The sequence below is a fragment of the Mauremys reevesii genome, linkage group 22 (assembly GCF_016161935.1).
Source record: "Mauremys reevesii isolate NIE-2019 linkage group 22, ASM1616193v1, whole genome shotgun sequence".
In the NCBI taxonomy this organism is placed as follows: domain Eukaryota; kingdom Metazoa; phylum Chordata; order Testudines; family Geoemydidae; genus Mauremys; species Mauremys reevesii.
This window is the reverse complement of record NC_052644.1, coordinates 7,518,120-7,536,937: the sequence shown is the minus strand read 5'-3', so window position 1 is coordinate 7,536,937 and position 18,818 is coordinate 7,518,120. Positions and strand designations below refer to the sequence as shown.

General features: G+C 50.1%; 1 protein-coding gene across 4 annotated transcripts; it reads left to right on the top strand.

Annotated features, from left to right (window-relative positions):
• The first annotated feature begins 741 nt into the window (after positions 1–741).
• On the top strand, positions 742–18,229 carry LOC120388132 (C-type lectin domain family 17, member A-like). 4 transcript variants are annotated; one of them, XR_005590497.1, is made up of 6 exons: positions 742–846; positions 6,461–6,631; positions 13,023–13,114; positions 13,736–13,845; positions 13,932–14,057; positions 17,777–18,229. XR_005590497.1 is itself a non-coding variant. In XM_039509760.1 (5 exons), coding segments are annotated over exons 2-5 (270 nt in total). In that variant the 5' UTR covers positions 742–846; positions 13,023–13,081; the 3' UTR covers positions 17,778–18,229. The 4 variants fall into 4 exon arrangements, 1 of the variants encoding a protein (XP_039365694.1); XR_005590496.1 differs by having other exon boundaries at positions 13,023–13,118; XR_005590495.1 differs by lacking the exon at positions 6,461–6,631 and having other exon boundaries at positions 13,023–13,118.
• Positions 18,230–18,818: the final 589 nt, after the last annotated feature.

The following is an 18,818-nucleotide window of genomic DNA, read 5'->3' as shown; positions in this document are numbered from 1 at the left end:
TAATATGTCATCATAAGAAAGGAGTGTTGGTTAGGAATAAGAGCAGGGAATCAGTTCACTTGGGTTTTATTCACATTCTTTTACTAACTTGCTAAGTGGTGTTGAGCAAGTAACTTAATTCCCTGTGACAAATCATCTGTAAATGGGGATCGTGCTTACCATTCTCACAAGAGTGCTGTGAGTCTTAATTCACTAGTATTAGGTAAGTGCTTTGAGATTTTTGGATGAAGATGCTAAAGAAGGGCACAGTATTATTAAAAAAGATTATTGCTAGTCCTATAGTGTACTTTTACTATATACAACCCATGTACTCCACTGTGTGTAAAAGGACAATGCTCTCTTTATAGAGCATTATATCATCCTGATCTATAATAACAGCATTTTGCATGATGAGTTCATGCCTGAGGACAGAAAGATTAATACTGATGGTGCACCAGACCAAGTTCTATACTGAATTACCCCCATGCATTCCCCCAGGAAGTCAGGCAGAATTTGGTGTGGACACATGGAAAGCAGATTTAATTTCCTGAAACTGCCCTACCTCATCCTGTTGCAGTTTCTCCAGCAGAACTCTCACAACACTAGCCAGCTTGGTCTTAGCTATAGAGGCAATCCTGAGGGCAATTTTGTTCTTATTTTGGTCAGCCATATGTGCCAGGAGGAAACAACCTCATTATAAACACCTGAAATTAAATAAAAGGATTCAGTTGGTTACCATTGATGGTACAAATTGGTGCTGGCCTCTTTAATTCACTATCCAGTAAAGATTCTGCAGGTGCCCAAACACTGTGAGGAGAAGACAACCTGGGAATCATGTAAATCCTCTTCCTTCCTTCTGATGACCAGGTTTGTGTGCTGAAGGACCCAATGTGTTTGGGGAAATCATAATGAAGGAAATTTGCTCCTTTCGAGTAGATCCCCGTGTAAAATAATCTTCCTTTCCCTCTTTACTATCAATTGATGAGGTTTGATAGCATACAGAATAATACTTTATGGCCCAAATTTTCAAAACTGGTTGCCTAAACTTAAGCTCCTAAATCCATATTAAGGCACCTACACCCTGATTCAGCATCCTAATCACATGCTTAACTCTAAGCCAACAAAGAGACCTAAAGTTAAGCACATGCTTTAAGAGTTTTGCTTAGTCAGGGCCTCATTTTCAAAAATCCTGAGCACCCAGATAACAAGTTTTTGGGTTCAGTGTAAGGCTACTAGGTGAAATTTAATGATTTGTGAAATCCAGGAAGTCAGACTAGATGATCTAATGGTCCCTTCTGGCCTTAAACTCTATGAAACTATGAAATAGCTGATGTATTAAAAAAATCAGGATTTTATCTCCCATGTATCTCTTAGCTGTGGGCAGAAATTCTCCAGGAGCCTTAATATTTAACAAGAAATCTGAAATGCCATATGTATCTGTCTCCATGGTAACAGCATTCCAAAGCATGAAGGAGGAACTGACAAGATTTCCCCTTCCCTGGAAAGACTGCTTGAGGTTAGGTGATTGCCCATCCTTTATGCAAATTGCATCCTTCAGTTCTAACACCCAGATGCAAACTGAATCCTAACTGTAACCTACACTGCCCATCTAGCTGCAGTAGTGATAGTGTGGGATTAGGAGCACTAGTGTTGCTAAGAAGTGTGACCCCCATGCTTTCTTATCCTGCATTTAAGATATTAGCAGAGCTTCATTTAGACAGCCAGAAGAGAAGTCCTCTGCATTTTTGTTCTAGTTTCCCCCATCTCTGAGGATTCCACAGCTAGATCTTGGCTCCATGGATGCAGAAGACACAAAATGATAATAAACATAATAAACATAAAACACCTGGGACAAAAGTAGGGAGACCTTCCCCATAACATTCAATACAAACTGAGATTCTCAGGAAAGTTTCCAGCTCCAGAGGCTGTAGGCCAAGTCCTGAACTGGTGTAAATCAACACAGCTACAAGGAAGACAACTGGTTTACATCAGCTGAGGTTCTGGTCATAGAAATGGAGAACATTACAACTAATCTATCTGTATGCCTATGCTTTCTGAATGTGTGTGTGAATATAGACTGGATCTAGAAAATACAGTGCTGACCCTTACCTCTCTCGGTTACCTCCTGCTCAGTCACAAATTTATTCATGTTTTAGTCTTTTCAACACTTCCTCCAGTCCTTTCTCCAAAGAGCTCCTGTACTGATAGGCAGCTGGCCTCTCAATCTGTCATGGCCAGGATAGCCAGTTCAGATTATGCAAGCACTATTATGACATCAATGTGACTGTAGCATACCACATAATCTCCTGCTGACCAGGTATGTGCTGTAATTACATGGACAAGATCCTCAAAGGTATTTAGGCTCCTAACTCACACTGAAATCAGTAGCTCTTAGGAACCTAAATACATTTCAATATCTGGGCCCATACATGTAAGCAGTTCAATAGGAGGCTACATTTGCTCCAGTGTAGAATTTCTCATTCTCTCAACATCATTTTGAATTTTGGTTTGGTCCCTCTCTGTTTACCACACTTTCCAATATTGGTTTTACCTGAAAATCTGCTCCTGGTTGAATTTATATAAAATAAAAGCACCAAACAAAGAAAGAGAAGAAACTGCCTTGGAGAATGCACAGTGACCCTTGAGTGTGGTTGGTTGGTTTCCTTTGCTTTTTAATTTGGTTGATCAAAAAGCCTGATGAAACCTTATTGAACTGTATTACAAATATTGATTTTATATTATTTTACAATGAATTGAAATGTATACTTAATTTCCATGTCCTGCCAAACAAATCAACTACATTAATTTTTATTGTGTTTGATACAGTGTGGTGTCATATGTAGGGCCATATGTAGAGCCAACTCTTGATTTTGGAAGTTATGTTGCCTTTAAAGCATTCAGAGTGATGACACACTTTGCAGTAAACCATATGGAAAAAGAATTCCAATTACATTTGTCCCTTGCTATGTATAACTGATTTTGTGCCTTACCCTTTCTGATTTTATCCTTACACGTATATGCTATTCTTTTCTATTCCTCCTTAGTAAGTCGTCCGTTTCACATTTTGTAGGATTTCTTTTTGATTTTCAGCTCATTAAAAAACTTACTATTCTTCCTATCTTTCCTTTGGATTGGCAGTTGTGCCTTTAATATTGTCTCCATGAGAAACTGCCAGCTTCCCTGAACTCCTTTATGCCTTAGATATTTTCCTTATGGGTGGCTACCTACCAATTCTCTGAGTATATTGAAATGTGCTTTTGGTAGTCCTTCTTCAGTCATTCTCACTCCTTCCTTTCCTTAGAATCATGAAATATATCATTCATGATCACTTTCACCCAAATCACCTTCACATTCACAACCAGCTCCTCCCTGTTGGTCAGAATCAAGTCTAAAATGGTTGTCCCTCAGGTTACTACCTCCATTTTCTGAAACAAAGCATTGACCCCAGTACATTCCAGGAACTTACTGGATAATTTTGTTTTTTGCCATATTTCTTTCTTAACAGCTGTCTAGGTAGGTAAAATCCCCCATTATTATCATCAGGATTTGTGTTTTGAATATTTCTGGGTTTTGTTCTAGAAATGCTTCATCTCCCTCCTCTTCCTGATTTGGTGGTCTGTAATAGACCCCTACCAGGACATCACCCCTGTTTTTTCCCTCTTATCTTTACTCAGAGACTTTCAACTGGTCTGCTTCTCACCTCCTTCTGGACCTCAGAACAAGTGTACAATGCAATACGTCCTCTCTTTTTTTTCCTGCCTGTCCTTCCTGACTAAGCTATAATGGGAGGGAGGAATAGCTCAGTGGTTTGAGCATTGGCCTGCTAAACCCTAGGGTTGTGAGTTCAATCCTTGAGGGAGCCACTTAAGGATCTGGGGCAACAATTGGTCCTGCTAGTGAAGGCAGGGGGCTGGACTCCATGACCTTTCAAGGTCCCTTCCAGTTCTAGGAGATTGGTATATCTCCAATTATTACCTTTACCCTCTATACCAATATTCCAGTCATGAGATTTAGCCCATCAAGTATCTGTGATGCCAGTTAAGCTCAGTTATGACTTATGTACTAAAACTCCCAGATTTTACTGTTTATTCCTCATTATTATTACTCCTTCCATTTGTGTATAGACAGCTAAGATGTTAAGCAGATACCCCCATGGATTTCCCTTTTGTTACTCCTATAATTCTACTACAATTTTCCACATCTGCTTTTCCCCAAACATCTAGTCCTCTATTAACGTCACCTTTTTTTACCTGGTGCCTTTTTTGACCTGCCCCCTCTGAACTTAGTTTTAAGCTCTTCTCATAAGGTTGGTGAGTCAGTGCACAAACAGGAAGCCATTCTGTAAGAAGCTAAGGGCATGGTCAGCACAGAGAATTTGCCTGTCTCTGTCCTTATGTTATGCACTCCTCACTATCTACACCTGGCTCCATAAACTTCGGCCTTTCAAGAATGCAGCATTGTGTAGGAGCATGGGTAATTGTAATAACGCTTGTTCATTGCAGCTGTTAACATCAGGGCAAGGCATCCACATATAAATCCACTACACATGGACCAGTGATAGGAAGAGTGTTCATGCATGTAATGCCACAGAACAAATTAAGATCAATAACAGAACAACATTATGTGTGGCAAAGCCATGACAAACACTGTGCAGGCATCAAGGAGCTCAGAAATTAGCACATCACACAAACACTGCCTCAGCTTGACTTAGATCTTGGGCAACAGTAGACCCTCAAAAGGAGGCCACAGCTTTACACCCATGGTCACTGTGGTGTTAATTGGCTGCATTTTACAAGAGCTGGATCATAGGTTGACTCTGAGTGTGTTTACAGGGGGCCAGGTTTGAACAACACAAGCCTTGTGCGTACACACACACACACACACACACACACACACACAGAGTGTTCTGCAGCAGTGCAAGTTGAGCTGCAGCAATGAGCAGTGGGATACTGCCCGTAGCAGGTCTTGGGCTTGTAATTCATATACTTCTCTCACTAATGAGGATCAACAGGTCAATCCATATTGATTGCAGTTTGACAAGACACCATCACTTCAACACATTAGTCAGAGAGGATGATAAATATTCCATTTATACACATTATGTACAAGGCCCAAAATGTCTGAGGATGCAAGAAAACAAGGGTGGTAAATACAGAAAATGCATTACTGCAAAAATAGCCAGCAGATTAACTCCTGCTAACAAGAAGCTTCTGTACAATGTACAGTAAGATACTGGGCTTAACCCATCTCAGTGCTAGGTTGAATTAAAGTTAGTCAAAGTTTTGTCTGAGTAGGGTATGAGGCCCAGATCCTCAAAGGTAATTAGACTCCTAACTTCTGCTGAAACCAATGGGAGCTAGGAGCCTAAGTACCTCTTAGGATCTGAGCAAGGACTGTAGAATTTACCCAATAACAACAACAATAATAATTTGCATTTCTAGAGAGATTTTCTTCTTCAACACATTTTACAAAAACGTTTTCTAGCTCTCTGCTTCAAATAAAAGCCATTATTAACAGACAATTCTATTTTTCTGTCACAGCACAGACAAATAGGAGAGTGAAGGTAACACAATTTATTAAAGGGAATTTAAGCAGGTTTTTTATGGAAAAAAATTAAAGATCCAGCACTCTATAGATGACTCCGCTTAGCTGTGTGCCTTATGGCTGAAAGCAGAATTCCAAGAACATTACTGCGCTTTTTGAAATAGTTTCTCAATAAATGACAACTCAAAATATCTGCTTCCACCTAGTGGTGTGGATTTGCATAACGTCTTATTTATAGTCCGTTTTTAAAGATATCTTTGCCTAAAGGATAAAATACATCAGAATCTACTGAGACAATTCACGCTTCTGCACAAAGCCGCAACAGCACTAAGAATGTATCTACTTGTTAGCAAATAGGATCACTGGGGAAAAGGATAATCTCAGAAAGAGTCTTTTCTCCTTCACTGTATTCTATAGGTTTTTATCCTGTTATCGTCAATGCAGTATCTGAGCAGCTTCCCCTAGTACATTAATGATATGACTAACATCTGTCATGGTAATATCTTTTATTAGACTAACTTCTGTCGGTGAAAGAACTGCAGAGTTCTTCAGGTCCTTGAAGGATTATTTCTTTCACCAACAGAAGTTGGTCCAACAGAAGATATTACCTCAGCTAGAGTGACCAGATGTCCTAATTTTATAGAGACGGTTCAGATATTTGGGGTTTAGGTGCCTATCAATCCCACCCCACTCCCATCCCGATTTTTCATACTTACTATCTGGTCACCCTATACCTCACCCACCTTGCCTCTCTAATATCCTAGGAATGACCCAGCTACAACATGATTGCAAATAACATTTATCATGTCCAGTTCATTCTCTCTCATCCTCTTCTCATGGGGAGGATTGTGTGTGCAGTTTTGTTTAGGTAGGGCTTTGATTTTTGGTTTGTTTGGGGGTCAGGTTATGTGTACACATTTCTCTGTATTTATATTAGGGAAGCCAGGTTGAAGTGGAAAAGAACTGCAAGAGATGCTGTTTTTCGACCTTGTGTTAGCTAAGACTAGAATGCAGACTGTAGCAGAAATTGCTGAGAAAAAGGAAGATCTCAGAAAGGAAGATGTATAAACAAAATGCAGTTGTTGATCATTACTGTATGGAACAAAAGGTATAAATACTTGCCTTCCTTGTTTATCTTTTGGGATCCCTGCCGTTGTGCACTCTCCCACTTGCAATAATGCTTGAGAATGAACTGCCTCTGACATGTTGCAACCAACCTAAGAGTGAAGACTGCGTTATTCTTCCACACCTAAAAACCATGGGCTGAATGAAGATACTGGATTTATGGCTTATTGCAATAATTTATAACCCCCCTCACCTTCCCTGCCACCTTTCCTCCCTTTGACTAGAGGGGCATTAACAGACCGCTTCACCTTAAATGCTCCCTTGAAATATGTGTTCACTACTTGTGCAACGATCTGTTCCATCCTTTAACAAGAGTGATGTTAGAAGCTGTAATTTACCCTAAATAGCTTTTACCATGACTTTTACACTCTCTGCACAAGTTATGGGTTTACCTTCACCTGAGCTCACAGTAAAAGCATTTACATAAAAGGCGGAAATGTTGGGGTAAATTTGGATACACACAGAGAACTGCTTAGAATCAAACAAAATATCAACATTATTACAAACTGGATAGATTTTATCCCCATCTTTGCTGTTGAGGGGAGCTGGCTGTCCAGGATGATACAGTTCCTGTTGTTCCTTTATTCTCATGAGTTGGAGCTTCAGTCTGTCCACTTTTGCCTTAGCTTCTAGTTCCTGCAATCGAATATCTGCCATTCTTTGTTCATGTTCAAAACACAGGTGTTGTATTTCAGAAGCTTCTCCTTCCATATCAGCTTTTTTTTTTGCTTTTGTTCAAGTTCTAGCTGCTGGTTTCTCACTGCAAGTAGTTTTGCAGGTGGACCCAGCAGCAACAAGGGCCAGGTTCGGTATCTAGGAGTTCCTTTTCAACAATACAGCACAAAACTGGCTCGAGCCCCCACCCAGTGACCTGGGGCAATTACACACCACCCCCTGGGTGCCTCTAAGAGGCAATACTTCCCCTCTCACAAGCACAGAGTCTGAGGGTAACAAAAAGCTTTTAATAAAAGAAGGGAATTAACTCAGCATTAATTTGGGAAAACACCACAACTAGGGTTCATAAACACAAGCCATGAGCAAAAGACCCACCCTCAAGTAAGTTGGGCAGTGGCCTTTTCCCCTCAGGGTCTTAAGTCCAGCAACCCAAAAGTCCCTTTTATGTGCCTGTAACTGGGTCCTTTCCTGGCCTGCCTCCCTGGTGCTCTGGGCTCCTTTAATAAAGCTCTGTCAGGCTTCTCTTTTCCTGCACCCGTGGTTTATTTACAGAATAGTTCCCACCACCAGCAATACTATATACAAACTTTACAGGCTTTTCTCCTCTTTACAGGGTTTCTCCCTTCTCTCTGGAGACTAACCCTTCCCTGGCCATCCCCCCCTGTACTGGCTGCCAGCCAGGCTTTATAGCTCCTTCTGAGCAGGCCCACAGGTGCAGCCAGTTTCTGGGGCCAGGCACCAGCCTTCTCCCCAGCCCCAATCCATTTCCTCTGATTGAGGCTGGCTGAGCAGGGGCTGATTAGGTGCTTCTGCAGCAGCACCCTGCTACATACCTCCCCCCTTAAGCTGGTGCCAGGCCTGGCCTCCCTCGGCCTCGCCTTCCACGGCCCGGGACCTTACCCGGCTGTTGCAGCCCCTGCCCAGTCGGGGGGTTCCCTGTACCAACCCCTTGGGTTGTTTGTACTCCCCAGCCACAAAAGGCACATTCGGTCGGGGGTGAGGCACCCCACCGGTCCACGCTGACCCAGAGGTCCTCACACCAGTCGCATGGCTGGGCTGGCCGCGCCAGAGGCTCCCCTTTCTTTTCCAGCGGGGTTGCTAGCTCAGAGCCTACTGCCCCGAGTCGGCCCCCTGCCTCTGGTTCAGGTTCTCTGCCCCTGTAGTGTTGGGCCTCTCCCCGCTGGGCGCCTTCTATCCCCCCCGAGGGCTTCCTCCCCCAGGTGGTCTTGCCCGCGGAGCTCCCTGGGCTCCTCAGACATACTCCCATGTTTATTGTCCTGGCTTGGTTGTCTAGGCTGTTCTAGGTTTACCCCGGGAGGTTGTGGGGCCTTTTCTTGCTCCCGAGTCACCTCCACCGGGGCCTTGCTCTCCCTTTCCAGGGTCCCTTTTCTCCTCCTGTTTCTTGGTTGCTTCCCCCCGGCCGCCTTTCCCTTCAGGGGAAAGCGCCAGTCCTGTCCTAGGACCACGGGGTACGCTAACCTTTCGATTACCCCCACCCGTTTCCAGGCAAACTGCCCATCTACTTCTAGGGGCACCTGGGCCACGGGACAACACTTCCTATCCCCATGGATGCAATCCACCCACATCCGTCCCCCAGGGATAAGCCAGTGCGGCTTCACTACACGCCGCTGTACAAAGGAGCGGGCGGAGGCCGTGTCCACCAGACCCCTCTGGGTCCTTTTTCCTACCCGCACCGGGATGGTGGCCAACCCATGCCTCTTTTCCCCTGCCCCAGTCCTAGTCCATCCGCAAAAGTCTGCTGCTCCGCACTCCATCACCGGGCAGTCCCAACTTTTGTGTCCTGGCTGACCACATCGCCAGCATACGAACTGCCCCGGGCGGCTAGGGGTCCCCTTGGGCTCCTCCCGTCGCCGGTCCGGTGGCTTCGCCCCGCTATGCTCCCGGGATTCTCTGCTCCCCTCTGGGCCTCGCAAGACTCGGTGCTCCCTTACGGGGAAATCAGCCTCAGTGTACTCCTCGGTTCTTTGTACTGCCGCTTCCAGAGTGGCTGGCTGATGTCGCCGCACCCACACCCGTACGCTGTCAGGAAGGCCCTGCAGGAACTGTTCCAGGACCACTTAGTCCACTATCTGGCCCACGGTGTGGGCATCGGGCCTCAACCACCGGGTTGCCCAGTCCATTAGCTTTTGGGCATAGGCCCGGGGTCGCACACGCCCTGTCCATCGGGCTGCCCGAAGCTTCTGCCTGTACTTCTCTGCGGACAACCCGAGGCGGTCTAAGATCGCCGCTTTCACTGCTTCATAATCCCGGGCTTGGGTCTCAGGCAGGGCCATATACGCAGCCTGCGCCTCCCCGGTGAGATAAGGGCCGAGCCGGAGGGCCCAGGTGGTCCGATCCCATCCGGCTCCCAGGGCCACCCGCTCAAAGGTGCCCAAAAAGGCATCGGGGTCGTCGGCAGGGGCCATCTTACACAGGCCAAGGCCTGGAGTCCAGGCCCCATCCCCCACCACAGCAGGACTCACCAGACGCTGCAGGAGCTGCTGCTGTACCGCCGACTGGTCCTTGATGAAATCCTGGAGGGCTTTTTGTTGCTCAGCTTGCCAGGCGAGGAGGGCCTGCCGCTCCACCTGGTGGGACTCCTTGAAAGACTGCAGTGTCTTCCCCAGTTCAGACTGCTGCTCTGCGAGCCATTGCAGGGTGCCTTCCATACTCAGGCTGCCACACTGTGTCTATGGCTTAGATAACAAGGATCCCGGACAAGCCCCCACGTGTAACCGGGTCCTTTCCTGGCCTGCCTTCCTGGTGTTCTGGGCTCCTTTAATAAAGCTCTGTCAGGCTTCTCTTTTCCTGCACCCGTGGTTTATTTACAGAATAGTTCCCACCACCAGCAATACTATATACAAACTTTACAGGCTTTTCTCCTCTTTACAGGGTTTCTCCCTTCTCTCTGGAGACTAACCCTTCCCTGGCCATCCCCCCCTGTACTGGCTGCCAGCCAGGCTTTATAGCTCCTTCTGAGCAGGCCCACAGGTGCAGCCAGTTTCTGGGGCCAGGCACCAGCCTTCTCCCCAGCCCCAATCCATTTCCTCTGATTGAGGCTGGCTGAGCAGGGGCTGATTAGGTGCTTCTGCAGCAGCACCGTGCTACAGTGCCCATCCCTTCTCCATACCCCATTCATAGTTGCTGTCCTTGGCCAGTGTAGCCCCACAGTTCAGAGGTTCATCTGCAGAGTTAACCTCCCACCCTGTGTGGAAGGCAGGGGTGGGTAAGGAGGCACCTGAAATGCCACACTGCTCCAGCACTTGCTCATTGCCCCAATGATTGATTGCCATGTATCGGCAGGGCTCTGCCCTGACCCTCTCCACCACCAATTATCCTGGCCTCTTGCCACACCTCTCCGCCAGCTGCCCTGGTAGCTCCTTGCCATGCTTCTCCGCCAGCTGCCCACTCACCAAGAGGTCTTCAAGCCCCTCTCCCACAGCTCTCAGTGACTTCAGTTGTTCGTGTGAGAGCCTCACTGCTGGTACACACTAGGCAGTCTCTTACAATAGAGATGCTGTTCTAAAGTATATCTAATGCTTTGACCAATGTATCAATGACTTCAGCTCTGTAGCATATAACAAAACCCACAATTGAGTCTAAATTAGCACATGGGTCAAATGACATCTAGAACCCTTAAGCACAATAAGCCCATTCACCCTACTCCCATTGGTCTTTGGAACCCATGTCCCCTGCCTAGTGAGTGTCATTCATTTGAGGGTGAGTCCCTCCATTGGGAGATTCCAGGTACAGTTCTGCTGCCCTTGGTTCACACAACAAGGGTAACAGCCCTTTATTACTCCTGCCCCAATAACAAGGAGACTGGGGATCCAACACCAGCTAGAAGTGATCATTTGGGCAAGCAATCCCATCACACCGAGCACCTAGGCAGGGTGGGTATGTCCATGCAAACAAGATCAGCTTCTGAAGTCTTTTTCCATAGCTCACCACTAGATGTCAGGGGAGAGCTCATTCAGACTCTGCTTACATCTGTAAATACATCAAAACACAAACATTATCTCCCCACATGTCTTTGGAGGGTTATTTATTTTGCAGGATGTTTAACCCTTTCTTGGCGTGTATCACAATCCCCACGGCACTTTACCCAGCATGCCTTGTCAGCCTCTAACTCCCATGAATCTCTCTAGACTAGAACTCCCAGAATCCCTCTACTCCCAGCAGCAAGCAGGAATGGGGCAGAGCTGGACCTGAAGCCTCTCTTAAAGGGCCACCCACCAACCATGAGCTGCTCCCATTTGCAGTAGATTTGCTGGTCATTTGTAGCTGGGAGCTGCGAATCAGTCCTTATGCTGAATCCCATGGCATCTAGTTTAGGGTTACCACCTGTCTGGTTTTTACCTGGACAATCTGATTTTTGGCTTCTCTGTCAGGGGGCTATTAAGGGTTGTCAGGTGACTGGTTTTTGGGACCTGGCAACCCTAAATGGCACCCAAACCAAATGCCTGGTTTCCGCAGGGCGGGGGGAGGCACCAGGTCATTAACTGTGACCAGCTCTGCTCAGCCAGCACCAGCTCTTGCTCAGCTGGGCAGCCTCCTATCTGCAGACAGGCTCCTTGAGAGGATCCAGCGCGCGATGGGGGATGGGGGAAGGGAGGGAGAGGAGCAAGTGACAGGGATGGGGCCTTGGGGAAGAGGCAGGGCAGGGGGCGGTGCCATAGGGGTTCAGTTATCAGCAATTAGAAAGGTGGCAACCCTAACAGCATCCCTCAGGCTGGAGTGCAACGTCACAACAACACAAAGCTAAACAGTAGAGGGCAAGGAAGATATAAGAATCCCTAGTGCTTCTATAATGCTGTTCATCCGTGGATCTCAAAACACTTTGCAAGGAGGGCAGTATCATCATCCCCATTTGACAGATGGGGAAACTCAGGCACTGGGAAGTGGAAATGACTTGCCCCAGGTCCCGCAGCAGGTTAGTAACAGAGCTGGGGATCAAACTCAGATGTCCCAAGCCTCAAGCCAGTACTTGGTCCACTGGCCGACCCTGCCTCCTTCACACATTGCTCAGTTCTGTAGGTTTGGTGCCCACTCCCCTCTGGGGGGTTCTGCTGAGCAGTGGTTGCCCTGAAGCATTTCAGATGAACTCTTAGGGGCGAGCTTCGATGGTTTAATTAGCGCTGAAGCAATTAAAAACCCTTCAGAGTGATCCATTTTTAAAGAAACACGAACAGAAAACCGTTTTGTTACCAATTCTCAGGTAGCTGGTTTGTCTGCCCAGGCTGTCAAAGCCCTATTTGGGGTCTTTAAGTAGGACGTAACCCCCTGCAGTCCCCTAAAGGGACCAATCCTGTGTCACACTGGGCCACACTGGTGGTGTGCAGGGGATGGAAATTGCCCCTGCCCTGGGTAGGGGGAATCTCAGATTGGTGTGGAGCTGGCGTCAGAGCCCTGCACCCGCCTGGCTCCCAGCCCCTGGTGTAAGGGATGGATCAGGGGCTTGGCTGGAGCGTGCTGCACCATGGTTATTCCCTGCTTTCCAGAGTCGGCAGAGAGGAAGTTAGAGCAGCCCAAAGGCTGCTCTGACTGTTGCCAGGAGCCCAGGTTACAGGCATCCCAGAGGAGACTTCAAGCAGGGCCCGTGGCGCCTGTAAGCAGCCCAAAGTTGGGGGCTGTGCAGGAAGCTCTGAGACGACAATGCTGCACTTTGGCTGCTAACCTGCTTTCCTCCACCAATCCAGACGCTGTCCATCTTTCGGTGTCTGGGGAGCTGGCCGCTGTGAAGGAGTCTCACAGTAAAATGCAAGAGGAGATCACGGCGTTACAGAAAAGAGTAGGTGAGGAGCACAGTGCCAGCCCCATATTTCTAGGACTCCCTGTGGAGTTTTTGCCATTTCTGTTGGGAGGGGAATTGCTGGGATGTTTTCAAGCGATCAGCCGGACAAACCTAGCGTGGCTCCACCCTCAGCCCCTGTATCTTCCCCCACCACTAGGTCATGTTTCCTCCAGGCAACAATCCCCCTTAATCCCTCACAGGGGCTCAGGCCCCACACACCCCCTTCAGACCTCTTATTGCTCAGGGGTGAGAGCTGGACTGAGACCACCCCCACTCATCAGCCAGGAACAGCCTTCAGTTCCTGCTGGATTTGAGATGGTGACACATCTATAGCATTTAAGCTCCTCCCCCAGCATTTCACACTCTTCAGTGTTGTTATTCCGCTAGCACCCTCAGGGCTAGGGTTATTGTTCAGTTGGGGGAACTGAGGCATAGAGAAAGATGCAGGGACTTGGCCAGGGCCACACAGGGAGTCAGTAGCAGAGCTGGAACTTAAATCTGAGTCTTCTGAGTCCCAAGCCAGTGCCCTGCCCACCAGGCCATCCTTCCTGGCACTGGCAGAGTGCGTGGCCTGTCCCCCACCCATTCACCCCCTTAGTCTGTTCTTGTCTATTGCAGGCGTTCTTGGTGAAGAACTGCACAATGTCCCGGGTATACTGGTTGGGGCTGAGTGACCAGAAAGTGGAAAATCAATGGCTCTGGGTGGATGGCTCCCCTCTGAAACTCAGGTGTGTGGGGTGAAAGGCTCCATGCCCCCCTGACCCACCCCTTGCTCCCCGCTGTGGTCTCCATGGGGTTTTGCTCTTCTTCACAGCTTCTGGAGCACCAGGGAGCCCAATGACTCCAACAACGAGGACTGTGGCACCATGGCGATTGACGGGCGCTGGAATGGCATAAACATACCTGTGGACATACACCTTTCTCAAATTCATCTTTCATGGTATTTCTACATTTATTAACCCTTTAGACTCCAGGTTCAACACCCTTATGTCACTTTTTGTTCTTGCAAAGCAGTCTGGCCCTCTTCTATTGGGTCACACCCTTTTCTTAATCCCAAAATGGGTACTCCAGCCAATCAGAGTCCTCTTGCTGTCTTCCAGCCCAGAAGTCAGGCAAAACAAAGAACAAAAAAAGTAGGGAAGCTTCATATGAGACTCCTTCTCCAATCCTCAATAGTGCCCAGATAGCAAGGTAGTTAGGCCAGGTCTACACTGTAAACTTACCCCTGCATGCCATTGATAGAACTATGTGTGAAAAATCCACACCTGTGAGCGACGCAGTTACACCTACCTAACCCCTATTGTAGACAGCGCTATGTGGCCAGGAGAGCTTTTCCCCTCAACATAGCTACCATCTCTCATGGAGGTGGATAAACAGTGCCAATCAGGACCGGCTTCAGGAAGTGCGAGGCCCAATTCAAACATTTTCGGTGGGGCCCCGGCAGGGATGACTAAAAAAAAACACGTAAAAAAAAGCCTTTAATTTCTTAGCAACTGGTTCCCTATAAAAAGTTCTGATTTAAGGGATGTGCCACACTAGATATATTTTGTACCAATAGGGTTACCATACGTCCATATTTTCCTCCCAGATGGCGATTTAAGAACCAAAAAGCCTGACGTGTCCGGGAAAATACAAATGTTTGTTAACCCTACCTAAAGTTCTTTTTTAAAAAGATGGACCTGAACTAGAAATGAGCTCTGTTTCACATATGTGGGATCCTGCCACTCCCTGGGGGTGTGCTAGGGTGACCAGGTGTCCTGATTTTATAGGGACAGTCCAGATTTGTGGGTCTTTTTCTTATATAGGATCCTATTACACCCCAACGCCGTCCCGATTTTTCACACTTGCTGTCTAGTCACCCTAGGGTGTGCCCATGTGTGGGTCCCAGCTGCTCCATGCCCCCCACCTCATTGAAGCAGGTGTGCAGGGTTATTGCCCTGGGAACTGCAGGGCACCAGTGGACATGGCGCTGGCTGGAGGCAGGGCAGGGACTGACTGGAGGTAGGGTCTGGCTGCAGGCAGGGCAAGGGGTGCGGGGCTGGCTGGAGACAGGGGGTTGTGGGATGGGCTGGCTGGCTTCAGGTAGGGCCACAGGGGGATGCGGCATGGGTTGGCAGGGCTGGAGACAGAGGAGTGTGGGACTGGCTGGCTGCAGGCAGCGGGGTGCGTCAAGGGTTGGCTGGAGACAGGGCACGGGGTGCGGTGCTGGTGTGGAAAGTGCAGGGGATGTGGCAGGGGCTGGCTGGAGACAGGGCAGAGTGTGCGGGGTTAGCTAGAGACAGGGCCTGGCTGCGGGCAGGGCAGGGGATGCGGAGCTGGCTGCAGGCAGGGGCTGGTGCGGGCAGGGCATGGGGTGCGGTCCTGGCTGGAGACGAGCTGGCTGTGGGCACGGGCAGTGATGAGCTGCCAAAATCTTAACAACGGGTTCCCTATAAAAAGTTCTGATTTAAGGGATGTGCGACAGCACGTATTTTTTGTACCAATAGGGTTACCATACGTCCATATTTTCCCAGGAGGTGATTAAGAACCGAAAAGCCTGACATGTCCAGGAAAATACAGATGTATTTTAACCCTACCTAAAGTTCTTTTTTAAAAAGATGGGGCTGAACTAGAAATGAGCTCCGTTTCACATGTGTGGGTGGTGATCAGGGACAGTCTCAATTTTTGGGTCTTTTTCTTATATAGGCTCCTATTACCCTCACCCCCTTCCCGATTTTTCACACTTGCTGTCTGGTCACTCTAGGGTGTGCACATGTGTGGGTCCCAGCTGCTCCCTGCCCCCCCCCCTCATTGAAGCAGGTGTGCAGGGTTACTGCCCTGGGAACTGCAGGGCACCAGTGGATGTGGAGCTGGCTGCAGATAGGGGCGTGGGGCAGGGCTAGCTGGAGGCAGGGAGTGACACGGGCTGGCTGTGGGCAGGTGATGCAGACGGGAGGGCTGCGGGTGGCTGTGGGCAGGGGCTGGCTGCGGGCGGCTGTGGGCAGGGGGTGGCTGCGGGCGGCTGTGGGCAGGGGGTGGCTGCGGGTGGCTGCGGGCAGGGGCTGGCTGCGGGCAGAGGGTGACTGTGGGCAGGGGTGGGGCAGAGGCGGCTGTGGGCAGGGGTGGGGCAGGGGCAGGGGCTGGCTGCGGGTGGCTGTGGGCAGGGGTGGGGCAGAGGCTGGCAGGGGCGGCTGGGGGCAGGGGTGGCTGCGGGTGGCTGTGGGCAGGGGTGGGGCAGGGGCGGCTGTGGGCAGGGGCTGGCTGGGGGCAGGGGGTGGGGCAGGGGGCGGCTGGGGGCAGGGGCTGGCTGGGGGTGGCTGTGAGCAGGGGGTGGGGCAGGGGCTGGCTGGGGGCAGGGCAGGGGCTGGCAGGGGCTGGGGGCAGGGGTGGCAGGGGCGGCTGGGAGGGGCTGGGGAGGGGGCAAGGGGGTGGCTGTGGCTGGCTGGGGGCAGGGAAGGCGGGGGAGGGGCGCAGATACTCACACGTGGGGGGGGGGCTGGGAGCAGCAGGACCCAGCCGGGGACTCACCAGGCAGCAGCAGGAGCCCCAGGCCCAGAGGTCCAAAGAGCAGGAGCAGCAACAGGGCCAGGAGGCAGCTCACATGGCTCTCGCAGCACATCGCAGCGCCCCCCGGCGGCCGGGAGGAGGAATTACAGGCTTCCCAGGCAGAGCCCATCAAAGCTTCCCTCGCAGGGAAGCTAGTTAACAAGCGGTTCTAAAACCGCTTCTAAATTTAACAACGGGTTCGTGCGAACCGGTGCGAACCGGCTCCAGCTCACCCCTGGAAATACCCCCCCCCACACATCACTCGCCGTGCGCCGGAGCTGGGTGCCAGGCAGGTAGTGCGGCTCCAGATACCGGTGGCAGACGCCCCCGCTCTGTCGCCGGCTAAATAATAACAATGAAAAGCAGGGAGGAGCAGATCAGCCCCCGGGTTCCGGAATTGGGGCTAAAAATCGCCGCCTCTGCCAACCACACCCCAAAATCTCTTCCCTCCTGGCCCTGTCTGTCTGCAGAACCACCCCTGGATGGCAGCCACCGGGGGCTGGGGGGGGGGGTAGAAAAGCATCAAACGTCACCCCTGGAAATGAAGACTCGAGGTGTTGGGGTAGGGTGGGGGTTGGTAACCAGCTGGGATCCCTCCGCTCCCCATCCTCCGGGGTGCTAACAGCCTGCTCCGACTGTGGCATGACCCGACCCCGGCGTGCGGGGCATCGGGGCTGGCTTCCCAGTGCAGCCGGTTCAGGGCCGGGGCAGAAGGCGGCTGAGACGAGGGTGAGGGCTCTCAGCTCCTGTTTTTTTTTTTCCTTTCTGCGGTGTCTGTTTTGGGCGTTCCCGGGGGTGGGGGCGGCTTCACCACAACAGGCCGTGGGCACAGGGCACAGGCTCTGGCCGGAGGACAGCCCCCGGCCTGGGCGGATGCAGCGCGAAAAGCAGATGCTCTGGCCATGTACACCCGGGTGTGGTGGCTGATTGACACCAGCTGGGGGCCTGGCCCACTTGTCTGCTACACCAAAGCCTGCCCCACGGGAGCCCCCCTCCCCATGCATCAGGCCGTACAGTTGGACATGGGTTGTGATGACAACACCCACTGCATTTTATAAGGGGATGAAATTCTCAAGGCCTTGGCAAACCCAAGTCCTAGATTTCCAGCCAGTCTGACCTCTTGACCTCTTCCAGACAGAGAATCCCCCCAGGAGCTCCTGCGTGGAGCCCAGGAACTTGGAGGGGGGTGGCCTGTGGAACTCACTGCCACCAGAATGCCGTGCTCCAAGAAGAACGGGACAATTATACAGAACAGGAGACTCTCCAGGGGTACAATAACGAGGATTAAAATAGAACCAAGCTACTGGGCAGGGATCTGAGCCTTGAGCCAACTGCTACCTACTACCCGGGGAAATATTCCCTGGGGGCAGGCGGTCCTAGAATCGCCCTACTAGGGGGTCTCCTTATGGCCACCGTCGCAGACGGGATACCGGGCTAGGTGGGCCCCTGACCTAAAGCAGGCTGGCGATTCCTGCATGTGAACTGGCACCAGACAACCAAGCTTCCTTTCTCTTGTTCAATTAACCCATTGGGCACTGGAGGGCTCCCCCCCTTTCCCAGCTCCCACTGGAAATTCAGCCCCCTAAATCCCCCTGCAGGGAGGGAGGTGGCGATGTTTGCCCAACTCCGAGTGCCACCTTATGTGGCTCGGTGGACTGCTCTGCAAGCGTCCGGCATTGAACACAGCCCTATCGAGATGCCCAAGCTAAATGGTGGAGTTGCCCTTCACTGCAGCAGTAGTAGGGCTTTTATCTTCTGCTTCATTTACACTTTGCCACCACAGCTGGAATTATTATTATTACAGCAGCTCCTAGAGAGACCAAGATCAGGGCCCCTGTTGTGCCGGGTGCTGCACAGACACAGAGTGAAAGACAGGGGGAGGGATAGCTCAGAGCAGGGGAGGGATAGCTCAGTGGTTTGAGCATTGGCCTGCTAAACCCAGCGTTGTGAGTTCAATCCTTGAGGCGACCACTTAGGGAGGTGGGGCAAAAATTGGTCCTGCTAGTGAAGGCAGGGGGCTGGACTCAATGACCTTTCAAGGTCCCTTCCAATTCTAGGAGATTGGTATATTACCTTTATTATTACCTATTACAGGCCCTGCCTCAAAGAGCTCACAGTCCACGAGGGGAAACTGAGGCATGGAGGATGGACGTGATTGGTAGGAGGCGGCAGCAAG